Here is a 16666-nt window from a genome sequence, read left to right as displayed (position 1 = left end):
CCACAACTACTGAGCCTGCGCTTTAGAGCCGGCGAGCCACAACTACTGAAGCCCGTGCTCCGCAAGAAGAGAAGCCACCGCAGTGAGAAGCCCGCGCACGGCAACGAAGACCCGATGCAGCCATAAATAAATAAATAAATAAATTTATATTAGAAAAAAATTGGGGGCTTAGTCAGTGGTCAGTTGGCAAAGTAATATTTTATGTCCTGCATCCTGTGAGGCATCATGTAGCTGCCTCGGCTGTATGAAGTGTTGCAGCTAGTTATAACAAACACTGAGCAGTAGTATCAGACTTGTCAGCGATCAGTGTGCCAAAATGCAGTTCCTTGTTACGTGACAAGTAGGGAAAACATATGGCAGGCAGGTGGTGGTGGCAGCAGCTTTATCAGTGCACAATGAGATTGACAGTTCATTTGCAGACAGTGATGCCCACCTGCTATGGAAACAGTGCACCACTGGGCACCTGGAAGTGTCCTTCTAACAGTGTATAGCCTGCCCTGTATAATCCTTATTGGTTGGCAGACACTACTAAGTGGTGACCCTGGCCTCATCCTGGGAATTAGTCTAATGAAATAGATATTTAACATTGAAGTCTCTGGTTGTGAGGAGGCCAGTTTTTTGTTTGTTTTTTAATAAAAGTACGTGTTTTCCGTTGTATATTTTATTCCAGCTACCACTTGTTTATATTTTTAACTCAATCGTATTTTTCTCTCCTCCAAATGTAATTTTAAAATCTTAGAAGTCGGGCTTCCCTGGTGGCGCAGTGGTTGAGAGTCCGCCTGCCGATGCCGGGGACACGGGTTCGTGCCCCGGTCCGGAAAGATCCCACATGCCGCGGAGCGGCTGGGCCCGTGAGCCACGGCCGCTGAGCCTGCGCGTCCGGAGCCTGTGCCCCGCAACGGGAGAGGCCACAGCATTGAGAGGTCCGCGTACTGCCAAAAAAAAAAAAAATCTTAGAAGTCTATGTTGAGAAAAGTTGAACGTGCCCCATAATAGTACCTTTGAAGGTAAGCCCTTCTAACAGTGTTGGGTCGGTTCCACCAGATTGTTTCTATGTATGTCCCTGAATTCCCCCAAATAAGATTATAGCTACCATTGTACTTTTGCTTTTTAAAATTTGAACATGTTGTCATAGCAGAATATATAGATCTCTCCCTTGTTTTTAACAGCTACAGTGTATTTATTGAGACATGCTTGTAATATAGAGGGAAAAAATTGCCGTGGTGACTGCCAACTTGGAACTTGGGCTAGTGTCAGAGTTAGATCACAACTTGTAATTATGCATTTGTGTTAAACTACCATGAATGCAAAGGACAGAATGCTTGTACATACATCTTTGTTTCTATAGACCAAATTCCTAGAAGTGGAATTGTTGGGTCAGAAGACCTCCACATATTAAATGTTAGTACAATTGCCAGTTTGACTGCAAAAGATGTACCAATTTAGGTTTCTGCCAACAGTAAAAATGCCACTTAGAGAAGCATGTGCAAACTGAATGTTCATTAGAGAAGAGCATGGACAACAGTGATTAAATTCCTCTGGAGAACTAGATAGAGGTGGGAAATTATGGTGGGAGGCAATAAAAAGTTCCCCAGAAGGGTAGATCTACACGTGACAGATCTCTACGGAGGACTGTTCCTCAGAGAGGGAACGTGTCAGAGCGCAAGACTTCCAAAGTTATGTGACAATTTTATAGGAAGTCAGTGAGCTGTAGGCTACTCTATCCCATTCTACAGCTGCCTCTGAGAAATGGTGAAGCAGGTACATCTAGTTAGACTTGTGGAACCTAGACGTGCAGCTTCAGTTGGCTCTTCTTAGAAAGCGAGAAAATAGATATTGCATACCCTGAGAAAGATGGAATGATTTGTCCTCCATGACTGAGACTTCTACTCCTTTGTTAATGGGTTTTGGTACAGGACTTCTAATCACTCCTGCCTGTGGGTAACCATCTATTTTCTTGGGAAAGTGATACAAGTATCCTCTTGAATTCTTCAAGGAGATTCTGCAGTTGTCTGGCCTCTGCCTGGCTTACGTGGGTAGACTACCCCAAGTTAAAAAAATACACACATACACACACATAATAGTGGCAAGATGCACATTATGTAAAATTTACCATCTTAACCATTTTAAAGTGTACAGTTCAGTAGTGTTAAATATATTCACATTGTCCTGCAGTCAGTCTCTACCTTGCAAAACTGAAAGTATACCCATTAAACAGCAACTCCCTGTTCTGGCCTCCGACCAGTCCCTAGCAACCACCATCTACTTTGTTTCTTTGAGTGTGACCACTCTAGGTACCTCATTTAAGTGGAATCATACAGTATTTCTTTTTTGTGACTGGCTTATATAACTTAGCATGACATCCTCAATACTCATTCAAGTCATAGCATATGTCAGAGTTTCCTTTTTAAGGCTGAAAAATATTCCATTGTGTGTATCTACCACATTTTGTTTCTTCATCAGTGGACATTTGGGTTTCTTCTACCTTTTGATTATTGTGACTAGTGCTGCTATGAACATGGAGTACAAATATTTCTGAGACCCTGGATTGAATATACCCAGAAGTAGAATTGCTAGATCTTACGGTAATTCTATTTTTAATTTTTTGAAATTCCTTCACTTTGTATCTTTATGTTAGTAATGGAAGTGGAAGAACTTTGAGTGTGGGAGAGGGCTTCTTTGGCTATGCAGCTGCTGAGAGGCAATTTGCTTCATGAATTTAGGCCGTAATTGGTGCCTTTGACCTAGGTTTACAATCCAGTGCTAACCACCTAATTTCCTAATAACGTATTTGCGGGCTGGGGACTTGGCTGTGTGCATAGACATACATTGTTTTTGTTAAGGGACCTGGATTTGGAGGTGGATACAGATGCAATCAGGATGGTCTTTGATCAGTGTCCGTGTGTAGTTTCAGACATTGACCTTAGGTGTTATTGCTCTGTGCACGCTGTGCCTTTGATCAAGGGACTTCGTTTCATTTAGTAGGCCTCTATCTTCTGTGTGAAATACAGGGAGAGGAAGGTATATCTAAAGGAAGAAAGGCCTATGATGTTAACACCTGACTCTCTTGGAATCTTTTCTTAGCAACGAAACCAAGAATAACTTATACACCAGAAGAGCTGTATCTTTGGGCTATTTTTCTTTGTGCCATTGGCAGGTAATCCTTAAGTAAGAATTATATTTTTTCTTCATCCTCCTCCTTTGAGGTCAAGATACACTTCTAGTCCAATTCACCATTCTAACTCTCACCTTTAAGTTAACTTACCTGAGTGTTTATTTCCTTTGTCTGAGTGACTTCTAAATGGCAGCTCACGGGCATGCTGGAGAAATAGGTGTGCTCTGAACTGTAGTGAATGCATGGTGGCTTTTCTGTACTGACTTTGCAATACCTGACCCCCGGAGCAATAGGAATTGATTGGAACTCTTGGCTGGGTGACTGCTTTAGCTCCCACTTTGATTGCTTTGGCTTCCCAGTTTGGCCTTTTGGTGAGTGGCCTTTTCCTTTGTAGACTGGCACATATTATGTTTGCAGAGAAAATGTAATTTAACCTTTTTGTTTTTATCCATGTCTTAAAAGCATCCTTTTTCTTCCAGTAATACTTCTTAGATGCTATTAAGCAAATCCCCTTTCTTCATATCCCTGGGCCTCTCATCTTAGCTTTATTACAGCTGTTGTTTTCAAGACTGGGTGACATTGTGTGTATTCTACACAAAGGCATGAGTATCCGTCTATTTGTGCTGCTTGTGTGGCTGGAACTCCAACAGGGAGAGCTCTGGGCGGAGTGATTTAATTTCCCCTGACTGCTGCTGACCTGGGAAACTTTGGACACAGATGACCATGACTGACACTTGTATAGAGGAGAAAAATGACCCACACTCAACCTTCCTCCTCCAGGGGAAAGCAGTGGAGATGGTGGCTCTGAGGAGAAGTGAGACACGAGACATGCAGGGAACCTGTGGGACAGTTGCCAGTAGTGTTTTGGGGGGCCTTTGGCATTCTTTGGTACAGACGCTGTGGTATTAAAATTAGGTGTTCGGATGAGTTAAACCATGATGCAATAATGAGTAATATAGTGGTTGGAGCACTAATGCAAACAGGTTACACTTTTTAGATATATCTGTAAGTTTATAAGGACCTAAGAATCAAGAGGATTAATGAAAATGCTTGCAGCTGCAAGGTTACTCTCACATAGTGGTTTCTGTTTGTCTTTGATCCTCATCAGATTTACTTGAAATATTTTCAGTGGTCAGAACTTCATTTCCCTGGTTTTTATATGTGCTCGTTATCTACCTCATACATAAACTATGCATCACGTTTCCAACCATTTTAATGTTATGTTTTTGTCAGGGTGTTATCACTACTTCTAGAAATCTTTGCCCAGCTCTAATGGCCCTTTACATAAAATGTTTTCACATTTACTTGTGGATCTCATGCCTGTGTATGCTTCTAATTAAATACTTACCAAACTGAGTGTTTATCAGGGAGTAGTGATGTCCGCTTAAATGAATGCCTAATGTCAGGTAGAGACTCTTAGCATCTCCATAGGCCCCGTATGAAGCTGGGTTTTACCTTTCCTCTCAAAACAGATAAATGCATTTGCCCATTCGACACGGGGGTGGGGAGAAATGGGTTCATTTTGTCAGAAATGCATCAAATAAGAAAGCTCCTTGACTCTGTGCTCATGGAGGTTGTGAAGCAGTAGAGGTTAACATTCCACTGATGAAAATGAAATGTGCTCAAAATAGTCCTGACTTTGCAGGGGGAGGTGGGAAGGGTGCTCTCTCTCAGAGAGAGCAACATAAATACATGTGAATAAACAGCCAGCCTTAACACCTAATTACAATGATTTTGAAGGGGGTGTTACCGAATACATCTGGGCTGTGGCTTGGAGGAGGTGGGAAAGGATCATTGGTTTGTCTCCTTCTCTTTGCAGTGTAGATATATAATTTTTTGTCAGTGTATCTGTAAAAGTTCTTCTAATTTAAGACATGCCAGAGCTAAACGATGTCGTAATGGGACACAGAGATTTCAGCTTTTGATTGTGAACATAAACATAAACAGTTCACATCTACCAATTGCTCATTTTCTTTCTAATAATACCAATACTCAACAGAAGCATTAATCATAATTACAAAAGCAGATATTTCTTTAATGTGAGTTTCTAGTTACCATGAGAGTACATTTCAAACACTAAGGTGAAGAATTCTAGACTTAGGTCAGCAACTCAATGATTAAGTCCAACCATTGAGTTGGTAGAGAAGTCGTTGAAAAAGTATCTTCATCAAATACTGAACAGAATATATTTTACAATGATAGTTACAAATTAGAGGAATTTTTTTCCCTTTGTGTTCACGTTTATTCTCACCCCTGAAATTGTTTTCTGGAACTGAAAATTAAGTAGCTTGCCTTCCTAGTCTAGTTAAATAATAGATTTTTTAAATAAGAAAATGAATGATAAACATTTTTTTTACCATGTTTTTTCATATTTGGTTTGAGTATTTACAAGGAATCTTAAAATAGAAGATAACAAAAGTTCCCGGTAGAAACTAGAGAAAGGTATAACCACAAAAGGTAGGGTCATGTAATAGAGGATTGAGGCTAAGACTCTAGTCCCTTAATGGACAGTCTGGGCATGTACAGTCCAGTATCGCCACCACAGCTGTGTATGGCTATTGTGCACTTGAAGTATTGCTGGTCCAGACTGAGATGTGTTGTTCCTGCACAACACACACTGGTTTTCAAAGACTTTGTCAGTGAAAGAAGGAAAAGAAACCCAATGCTTTAAAAATAATGTTGGTTATATGTTGATATGATAATGTTTTGGATATTTTGAGTTAAATCAAAAATACTATTAAAAGTAACTTTATCTGTTTCTTTTTTTAACGTCACTGCTAGAAAATGTCAATGTGCATATGTTGCTCTCATTTGTGGCTCTTATTGTTGTTGCCTCCTAGACAGCACAGGGTACGTTTGACATCCTTTTATGAGTTTAGCTTATGCCTGAATAGATGGCTCAGCTGGGAGGTCAGTGTGCCCAGAAGCAGGACCAAGAGGCTGCTTGGCAATTTTGTTTTGAAGCTCATCCTATATCTAGATGAATGGGTGACTGAACTGTTTTTCAAATTAAAAAAAAAAAAAAAGGTATCTCACATTTTTAGAATGATTACCTATGCTGCTTGTTAGCAGAGAAAAAAGGTCAAGAATGCATAAATTAAGTATTGTCCTATTATGCCCACAGCAAATGGAAACTTGGTTGCTCTCTGTTCCTTGTCTTCCTGATTTTGTAAGGCAAGGAGTATCCTCCCCAAATTCCTCTAGTTAACCTGTTAGTTGAGGTGATTCCTCACACTCTACTTCAATTATCTTTCGTAAATAAAATCTCCCCAACTAGTACCTGCAAAATTAATCTGCAAAGTGTCTAAATAAGTACTAAGTAGTGTATCATTCTTTAAATAAGCCATATTTATCTGTAAGTTGGGATGAAATATGTATGAGGTACATACTCCTGTTTGCTGTGACTCCTTAAGGGGAAAAGTGTATTTAATTGAGTGTTTCTGCCTAATGATTTAAAGTCAACATGCATCTTGTTTATGCACGTATGCGTGTGTTTATGTATTTATCTCGCAGATACTTATCACCTACTCTGTGCCAGGCTCTCCTCCAAGAAAATCAGTATGTTTGTCTAAAAATAACTGACACAGCTTCGTATGAGTCAGGCCCTGCTCTAAATGCCTCATGTATATTAATACATTTCTTCTTCTAACAATGATATAGGTAGAGTTATCCATGTTAAACTGAAGCACGGAAGTGAGGTAACTTTTCCAAGTTCTCATAGCTCATATGTAGAATTGCTGGTAACCAAAGCCTGCAGTCTGGCAGCTCCCAGAGTCCATGCTCTTATCTAAGCTGCGTAAAATATTTTGTTCCACTTACTTTTGTCTCCCGGCTGCCTTAGCCAGACTTGCCCAGATGATGTGTTTTCTGTTTCTGTCATGAGAATGACGGGCCATACGAGAGCTTTTTTCTTAAGCCAGGGTATTTTTTTGAACAACTCTTTGTGAATTTATGATTGGCCACATGGAATAGTGGGTGGGATTATATAGTAATTATGCAAAATACCCTCACGTAACAGCCTAAACTCAGACTGTGGCCTGGAAATCTTATGTATCTTTTATGCTTAGGCATGCAGATTTTGTCATTTCAGTATCATCAGCATCATAAAGTCTATGAAGTTCTTTGGTGGTTTGTCACTTTTCTAGTGAGCGATTAGTTACGTGAAGAGTATCCATAGGTTGTCAGAATTCCTTAGGTGTGTCTGAAGTGTATTCTTTTGGACTAAACTGTTCCAGACTTTCTAAGAGATTGGGATACAAATTTGGTTTTAAGTTCTCATCTTAGTTCCTCCAAAGGGTCCTTGAAATTGTTTTCAAGGAATATTCCACAATCTAATGCACCAAGGAGGAATCAGATTACCTGCTACCTTTCTTTTCTTTGAGAACCTCTTTGAGAAATAATACAGGGAATTATATTTTTCTTAATCTAAAGCATTATCCCAATTTCAATATATGTCTTCCCTCCTTCATGCTTTAAATTAATATATGAAACAGAATGGTTAACAGCTTGACTAAGTGGTGCTCAAAATGCCTGACCACCTCATTTCGAAAGTATCCTCCAGAATTTTATGTCTGAAAGGGTTCCTGAATACACGTATCCATTCATGAAACAAATATTCCCTGTGTATGCTCCTACCGTACAGGCCCTATTATGGCAGTTTCCATGAATAAAAGGCATGTTTTTTCCCTCTCCTGGCACTTTCACTCTATCTGTACTAGTTCATAGTAGTAAATGTAGGGTAGGAATTACACCGATCTAAGAAAACACTACATAGCACACCATGTCTGGCTAAATTATTTTCTAGAATTCTAGAGTTCAGTGATGCTCTAAAGTTCTAGTCTGGTGCTCTCATTTACCAGGCGAATTACATGAGAAAAGTGAGGCCCAAGGATGTGATGTGTGACTTATTCAATAAGAGAATGACAGGTGGAACCAGCAGGGAGCCCTGGCCTCCTTGTGGTCCTTGCTGTAAAGAGGGATCAGGCCCTGCCCTGTGTCCTGTACATGTAAATTCCTGCATACCCAGTGTTCCAGGAGTATCTTTGCTGGAAAAATGAAGAACACATTTGCATTAACCCATTACTTCTTTTCAACTCATGCCAGTCTTTGTGTAATTACCCCCAAGCACAAAATTCAGGTTATCCACTATTCAGATGAAGACTTTGCTAAGATTTGCAGTTGTTTTAATTGAAACTGCTCTTTTCCAAAAGTGACTGACAGGTCAGGGATAAGTATCTAGAGATGAAAAACTCCAGGGCAGGAGAAGAGATCTCAGAATCCCCTGGAGAGGGACATAAATGCTAATTACACATTGACTTTAATTCCTGGTTTGTCATAGATGTCTGCAGGGGTGTGTCTTCGCTGTGGGCTATTCTCAGGGCCTCATTTGTATTTGAGAATTTCTTTAATAATGTCACCTCTCCAATGAGCGCTTTAATCTGACTTTCAGTTCTTTCTCTAGATAGAGGAAATAAATTAATTGGCAGGTGGATGTAGAATGTAGTTACTGGTTCTTTTGGTTATTGAAGATGAAAGATTTTGGGGAGGGGGGCTCTTCCCATTGATTTTCTTTAAAGACAGTTTGGGGATAGCATACCTTTTGGCCTGGAAGATGAGATGCTAAGGGTTCATTTTTGTTTGTTACCATTACCCCCATCACCACCACCACCAGCGCTACTCAAGTGGCCTTCCAGATGAATTAGCTGCTCTCTGGGTAGAGAGCTAATGTTACTCTGTGCCATGTACTTGAGCTGATGAGCTGCTGTCCCACTCCTGTCTGCTGAGGAGGAGGCTTGTCATTGGCAGGTGCAAGGTAATCTTGACATTCACTGAGTTTATTTTTAAGCAGGGATGAATTTTTTTCTCCCTGGTAGTGGAATTGAGGGCTTGAGTTTGTTACTAGATGGATTGGGTGAAAACACAAAAATAGGTGAACATCTCCACAAATTTGTGACTTGCCCCCCAAATGCCCCAAATTGGACCATACCCTGTGTCTGTGCCCTTTTTAAACTTGGCCCTGAGTTACTTCACGTCCTATGGTATGGGCGCCCTTAAGGTTTAGCTCCTGTACAACACTGATTTCCTGGTCATTTTTGCCATAACTTCAACAGGTGTCTACGTGCTTTCCCGGCCCTCTTCTGCTTCCATAGGTTAGTTATCAGGCCTTGCCAGAGGAGAGTTGCAGAGTGGGTCAGTACAGACAACATGCAGAGGACTCCTTCCTTCCCAGGGATTTGAGTCAGCCTTGCTTCTGTGTGTGTAGACCTCCTATTCCTTGCCCTGTCTTTGGCCTGTAATAACTCTGGCCAGATGCCTACAGGGAAGCTGTGAAAACCTCTTTGTTGGAGGTACCAGTTTTTCAGTCCTACCCCCGCTCCTGGGCTGTTCACATTCCTCACATTTTTCCATCTCCTTAGCTTTAGACAGATGATACGGCTGAGCAGTAGTGTCAGTGTAGACATCTGACCTAAGGAGTCCTCTTTATATTTTCTTGTTTCTGTGTTGTTGTATGATGATAGTACTTCTCATGAGAAAGATTTACCTTATCTTCAGCCCTTAATTGGCTTTCTCGCTGATGTGGCTCCTTGTTGCTTTCAAAACATGATTAGATGGAGCGTTCAAGTGAGCGATCTGACAGTCAGAATTCGGAGGCAGCTGTCCTTCTGGAAATTTCCATATTCATTTTTCAAATGGTTTTTTGAGCAACAGGCAGTTTGAAAGGATTTTGATGCTGCTCACCAGCAGTGTGGCTGAACCTGGTGCTTGTACAGCGTGCCGTCTCTAAGCTGACCGGTGGGAACTAAAGTCGTAGTTAGGAAAGGGAATTCTGGGCTTTCAGACCATGGGGATGGCTTCAGGGTGCTTGACTCCTCGGTACAGGTATGTAACAAGTATGTAACCTTGGCCATGGCCAAAGCCAAGCATTTGCCTTAACGCTATAATACACAGACCCTGTTATGTTGGCTAAGGGATACCAGACACCACTTTCTTTTATTTATTTATTTTTTTTTTTTTTTACAACTTTCTTTTGACACACACATGGTCCTCTTGAAAGGTTTCGTAAAGAAGAAGCATCACTCAGTGTGTCCATATCCATATGTTTAGTATATACTAGGATTAACCTAGTATTTAAAGGTTCTTCCGGTCCAGTCCACCCCCCCACCCCCCTACCCCCAATTTCCTAAGTCCAAGTCTGTTGGTATTGGGTGTAGTTAGCTGCATCATTTTGATTCACGTATTGTGAAACCAGTCCCACTCATCTCTGTGACTGTCATCTTGTTTGTTCTTCTTGATAGTTCTTAACATAGGCCTTGAGAACTTATGGCAGGCTGAAACTACATGCAGTTTTTCTGTAGAGGCATTCATTCATATTTTTGAACAGATTTTCAAAGGAGTCTGAAAAGGTTAGAGAACTGCTTTACCATAATGTCTAGGAGTCCTCCAGGAGCGTTCCAAATCTCTGTGGAGTATAATTTATGTAAGGCCTTAAAGGTTCAGCCATTTTTCCTTCTCTTGATATCAGTCATCCTTTAGGTTCACAGTATCTTTTAGGCTCAAAGCAAAATTGAACAGAAAGTACAGAGAATTCCCGTATCTCTCCCCCCTGCCCCCCACGTACTTCCTCCTCTGCCATCAACAATCCCACTCCAGCGTGGTACATTTATTATAATTGGTGAGCCTACATGGACCCAGCATCATCCAAAGTCCATAGTTCACTAGGGTTCACTCTGGGTGTTCTACGGATTTTGACAAATGTGTAGTGACATGTATCCATCATTATAGTTCTATACCAAATAGTTTCACTGCTGTCAAAATCCTGCCCTCACATCTGCTCATCCTGTCTCGTCCCTGCTAACCCCTGGCAATCAGTGATCTTTTTACTGTCTTCGTATTTTTGCCTTTTCCAGAACGTCACAGTTGAAATCATACAATATATAGCTTTTTGATTGGCTTATTTCTCTTGGTAATATGTATTTCATATTCCTCCATGTCTTTTCAGGGCTCGACAGCTCATTTCTTTTTAAGGGCTGAATAATACGCAGTTGTGTTCATGAACCACACTTTATTCATTCACTTACTGAAGAGCACTTTGGTTGCTTCCGAGTTTTGGCATCTATATATAAAGCTGCCAGAAACATCCACGTACAGATTTTTGTGTGGACATAAGTTTTTCACTGTTGGGATGTATGGTAAAACAGTTCTATCCAAAACCATCTCTCAGAGTGGCTGTACCGTTTTGTATTCCCAGTAACAGTGAACGAGAGAATTCCTTTTGTTCCCTGTCCTCACCTGCATTTGTTAGTGTTTGGGATTTTGGCTATTTCTAATAGATGTGTTGTGGTAGCTCATAGTTGTTTCAGTTTGCATTTCCCCAGTGACACGTGTGGAACATCTTTTCCATATGCTTGTCATCTGTATGTCTTCCTTGGTAAGATATCCAGGTCTTTTGCCCACTTTAAAATTGGGTTTTTCATTTTCTTATGGTTGGGATTTAAGAGTTCTTCCTATATTTTGGATTACAGTCCTCTATCAGAGATGGCTTTTTGCAGATGTTTTCTCCCAATGTGTGGTTCAGCTCTTTCAGTTGTTTTTTAAAATTTTAGACCCACAAAGTCATACTGTGAGTGAGGTCAGCTTTTACAGTTGAGCTGGCACAGGGGGCTGCTAGTGAGCTGTGTTGCAAATTCTCAGCCTTAACTACCTTGATGCTTTTTTTTTTTTTTTTTTTTTTAAACATCTTTATTGGAGTGTAATTACTTTACAGTGGTCTACCTTGATTCTTTATTTTCAGGTCAACGTGACTGTGGACTACATTAGACCGGCCAGCCCAGCCACAGAGACGGTGCCTGCCTTTTCAGAGCGTACATGTGCCACTGTCACCATTGGAGGAATGTGAGTGTTCTGGCTGGTAGCAACTCAGCCATAGCTGAGAGTTGTCTCTTTATTCAAGTCTCTCCTCCCTTTTGTCCTGATGTGCTTTCTGTTACTCTTAACTCAGTGGCTTATAATTGTTATGTGCCTGTGTAGCACTTTGTTTGCAAAGTACTGCATAATCGTTCATTAGTTAATCGTATACTCTCATTATTGTCATTATTTAAGACTTATTGGGCTCTGTGTGCTTGGCACTACGTAGCGCTCATTATTACTATTAATAAAGCCGTTTATTGAGTGTCAATCGGGCCCTTAGGTACTGTGCAAAATTAGTAAGAGTCTCTGCATATTAGTTTAACTGTAGGCCAGAAAAAGAAGAGAGGTTAATTGGACCTTTTCTTTGTATAGATGTGTAATCAGTAGATGACAGGGTCCCCCCTCTTCTACTCTGCTGGCCTTACCTTGGTTACATCCCAAAGTCTTTGGGGAGCTCGGTTGAGGAACAGCCTTCCAAGGAGCTATCTGATGGGGGCAGTAGGAAGCCTGCTGAGCTATGCTTCCACAATAAATATTAAAACAGTCAGTCAGTCCCTAGGAGCAGTTGTTACCCTGCGTAAAATACACCAGCATGCTAATTGTCTCCTTCTCTGTTTCACAATCTTAAATGGTGTTTGTTACCAAACTGGTATTTTTCTTTTCTTTTAAAAGAGGGCATGGCATGGTGGAGGGGAAGAAAAGGATAGGTTTCTCATCAAAAGAGGGATTGTCTTGTTGAAAGTACGGTGAAGCCCATCGGGAGAAACACCTCTCTAAGCTATAGCATGCCTCTGAAAGAAAGAGGATCTGGTAGCTAACTTACTTTCCAGAAGCTCTCCTGCCAAACAGGAGCTTCTCCCATCTGTCGCCCCGCCCCGCCCCCCCCATTCGTGTTGTCGCTTTTGGAAACAGGTGTTTTTAGCTACTGTTGCCGCTCCTGTAGGTATGAATGTTGTTGATGTGCACACAGCAATCGGAGACTTCACTTTTGCCGAGAGGAACTGAATATAGGCTTTTGATGTCATTACCTTAATAGCATCACAGGCATCAGGTTATTTTTAGAAGCAGGCTCTTGAGAAATTAGATAATATTTTTGGAATGGGGGAAACTAGGAAATATTTTGCTCATTCTTCTATCTGTATAACTTGCAACAACGATTATTACCAATTTGTCACCAGCTCTTAGGAGCTTGATGCACGCTTTCCTCCTGTGGAAAGCTGGAAAGTTAGTATTCCCCTAGATTAAGATTTTCGCTGCCACAAACAAGGAGTCCTCCCCGATAACTGCTCCTTCTATCTACTTATTGGTTAAAACAACACCAGTGCTGTTAAAATGCACATCTTTTTATTTTTGGCAGATGGCTTCTATTCGTGTTTTTCTAATGACCCATTAGAGCGGATTCTTTTTTTTTTCGTTTGGTTACCTTTGAGGTATATTTTCAAAATAAATCAACACTGCTTAAAATTAGATATTCTGGAAATGTTCTCTGGGGCGTTTACATTGACCTTTCTATCTCCCAGTTCTTGTAATTAGATCGTAAGTATTACTTTTGCATTATTTACCAAGGTATTTACCTAGGATTAGACTGGCTTGGCAGGGTACCCCGGGTGCATTGAGTTTCCTCATAGATTTGTTTCTACTAAACTAGACTTTATGAGTAAAAACTGCTGGGCGGTAACTGGGAGAAATGTGGGGATGTACTAATATTTTTGAGACCAGACTTCACCAGATAGTAAGCTCTCTGAAGATAGGGATTTTTGTCTGGTTTATTCCCTGCTGTAGTCTCAGTATTCAGGAGTTGGTAGGAGTTTGATAAATTTGTGAGTGATCATTTACTGTATTGCACAGTGTCCCTTTATGAAATAAAACTGGGAGTACTTAGATGTTTCATTACCTGGGACAGCTGTTTCTTCTGAGCTACAGGTTTATTTTAATCTGATAAATATTTTTAAAAAAACCTTGTATCTGATAGTTTTCCTTGTTTATTTGGTTACTGGAAGGTCAGTGCCAAAGATAGGGCATCTCTAGAAAGTCTTCCTGGTAGCATGCTTCTGATGTTTGAGTCTTCCTCATGGCTTCTCTTTGTTTTCCCTTGGCCTTGATTTTGTTTTCATTTTTTCTTGAATTTTCTCTACTTAAATCATTCCAAATAATACTGTAGGAGAGTTGAGGTATTAATAATAACATCCAGAATACTCAGCTTATATTTAGAATTATACTGAAATCCTTCTATGTGCTTTTAATGGTTATTCAGAAACATTGGCTAGAGCAGGGGATTTAATTTTTTTATCCCAAATGTTTTAATTCCATTTTAAACACAAAAAGGTACTTATATCTCCAAATCTTTGATATATGGGCAGCCAGGACCCACTGTGAGTTGCATAACTTTCTCTATGGAATGATGACTTAAAAACACTAATTATGGAATCCTAGATCTTTGTGATTTACATCCCCCTCATCTGTCATAGTTTTCCTGCTCTGATTTTTGCACATTTTGCAGCCATTTAAAAGCCATTCCTCTTATTAAACCTTTTAAAACAATTTTTCATAAAGACACTTTCTTTTGGTACTCATATTTCAATTATTGATATAAAACTTAGTGAAGTACCTAATAAAAGTGACCGGTATAAATCTGGGGACAGAAACAGATTGGGATAGAAGTGCACAGGTGTGTTAGAGTGGTCCTCAGCCACTAACTGGTATCAGCCTCTGGGTTTGGGGGAGATCGTAGAACATGCGGGTCAGTTAAGGAAAAGGTTGCTAGGAGGGCTTCTCTAGGAATTCATTGCCTCTCGCGTGAGAGGCCTTAGGCGTTGTTCAGCTTGTAGAGATGCTGCAGAATTAACGATCTGATCTAAACTGTGTCTAAACGACCCAATCTAAACTATGTCTGTCATTACCTGTAGGCTCCTACACCTATGTACTGGCCTTCATAGCGTCTAGAGGCTTTCCTGTTATTCAAGAGATCGATTCTTGAATAGCTTTTCTCAAACTGCTCATTCCAGGGGAAAGAGAAGGAAGAGGCAGATGAGATGGCCTCTTTCAGGATTATTTCAACGCAGATTTTTCAGTTTATTTCACGTGCCAAAGTGTGTGAATTATCCCTATCCTCCATAGGGTTCCGTCTCATCCTCCTGTTGTTTTCTCTTGCTGTATGGGTCGACGTCGAGTCACATGGTCTTTGGGAGGCCTGTCTGGTGGAACCGTCTTCAACTCCCCCTCTCTTGCCCTCTGGGGAATCAATGAAAATGAGGTTCATGATTCCTCTAATAGATTAAAATTTTTTTCTTGATTAACCTCACTATGGAGTTGGCAAGAATTGTTACCTGTTAATCAAAACAGTTTAAATAAAAAATAAAAGGATCAAACTTTGAGTTGTTTCTCATTCTCTGGCTCCCAGGTTGGGAATTAGCTGATCCTTTTAGGCCTGGATTGTGACAGGAAGCTGTCAAGATGGCACTTCCTGTTAATTACTTTTTATTGTATTTAAGACACTTATATAACTCTTCTTGTGATTTAGTCTTCTATGTAATTAGCTTCAGTGATTAAACTCTCATTCTTCTGTTATTGCCAGAGCCTTCCTGAGGTACAGATTTTGTGGGTGACCTTTACTTGTGCTGGACTTCCCAATTACGTCTGAGCTGCAATTTGGCAAACCCATATTACCTATTAACTGATTGCCCATGTCTTTCTGCATATCACATTTTCAAAGAAAAGTGTTAAAAAAAATTTGTTCACATGTATAAAGGGGCACCTAAAAATATGACTTGGGGTCAAGCCTCACACGTGTACGCTCGTAATTACCACCACCCTGTCCCCCATCCCTGGAAAATTGTCACATATCCAGTAGATAGTGTCATTTAAGGTTTTGCCCCCTTCTCATTATGTGAAGTATTTCACAATAATAGGAGACAATAGACATGGCCCATTTTGGAAAAGTGAAAGATGGCACAGAGATGAAACTGTGCAATAGGAACAGTTGGGAAATGCTTCATTTCTGCACAAGGTCAGTTTTTTGAGAGGTGATTGGGGTTTTGTAATGGTGATTTTTGAAACATTGTTTTAATCTCTGCTCCTCGCCACATTCACGTAAAGCCACTGCTGTCCACCTTGATGCCTGTGTGGGGTCCTTACTACCAGAGATGTGGCAGATCTCTTGGGCTTGGAGCATCTTAGTTACTCTTTGTTGTAATGGTTATCATCTAGCAGGAGCAATGCCATCTTTATGAACTTCCTTTGCGGCTCTCTGGCTTCTTCACAGATAGTTTGTCTTTATTATTTTTATATAAATCAGACTCTTATACTTACAAGGAATCAGACTTCTTTTTTTTTTTTTTTTTTTTGGATGTGGGCCAGTTTTAAAGTCTTTATTGAATTTGTTACAATATTGCTTCTGTTTTATTGGTTTTTGGCCCTGAGGCATGTGGGATCTTACCTCCTGGACCAGGGATCAAACCCGCACCCCCTGCATTGGAAGGCAAAGTCTTAACTACTGGACTGCCAAGGATGTCCTAGAATCAGACTTCTTTTCCTTTTTTCATTTTCATTGGTTCTAGTTTGCAGACATACTTCCTCAGCTCTTCTGTTAGTGACTGAGCATGAGGTTAAGGTCTTCTCCTTCTTCGAGAAGAATTCTTTTCTAAC

The 16666-nt window shown here is 40.5% G+C and overlaps 1 protein-coding gene across 1 annotated transcript in view; it reads left to right on the top strand.

Annotated features, from left to right (window-relative positions):
- Positions 1–16666, top strand: part of SND1 (staphylococcal nuclease and tudor domain containing 1) — a 424132-nt gene that overhangs the window by 188002 nt on the left and 219464 nt on the right. The window contains exon 12 of the mRNA XM_059074202.2: positions 11907–12007. Within this exon, the coding sequence (XP_058930185.1) occupies positions 11907–12007 (101 nt within the window). The remainder of the gene's footprint in view (positions 1–11906; positions 12008–16666) is intronic.

Source organism: Kogia breviceps, chromosome 9 (genome assembly GCF_026419965.1).
Source record: "Kogia breviceps isolate mKogBre1 chromosome 9, mKogBre1 haplotype 1, whole genome shotgun sequence".
Lineage (NCBI taxonomy): Eukaryota > Metazoa > Chordata > Mammalia > Artiodactyla > Physeteridae > Kogia > Kogia breviceps.
The sequence above is the reverse complement of the archived record's forward strand: the minus strand, read 5'-3'. Positions and strand labels throughout refer to the sequence as shown.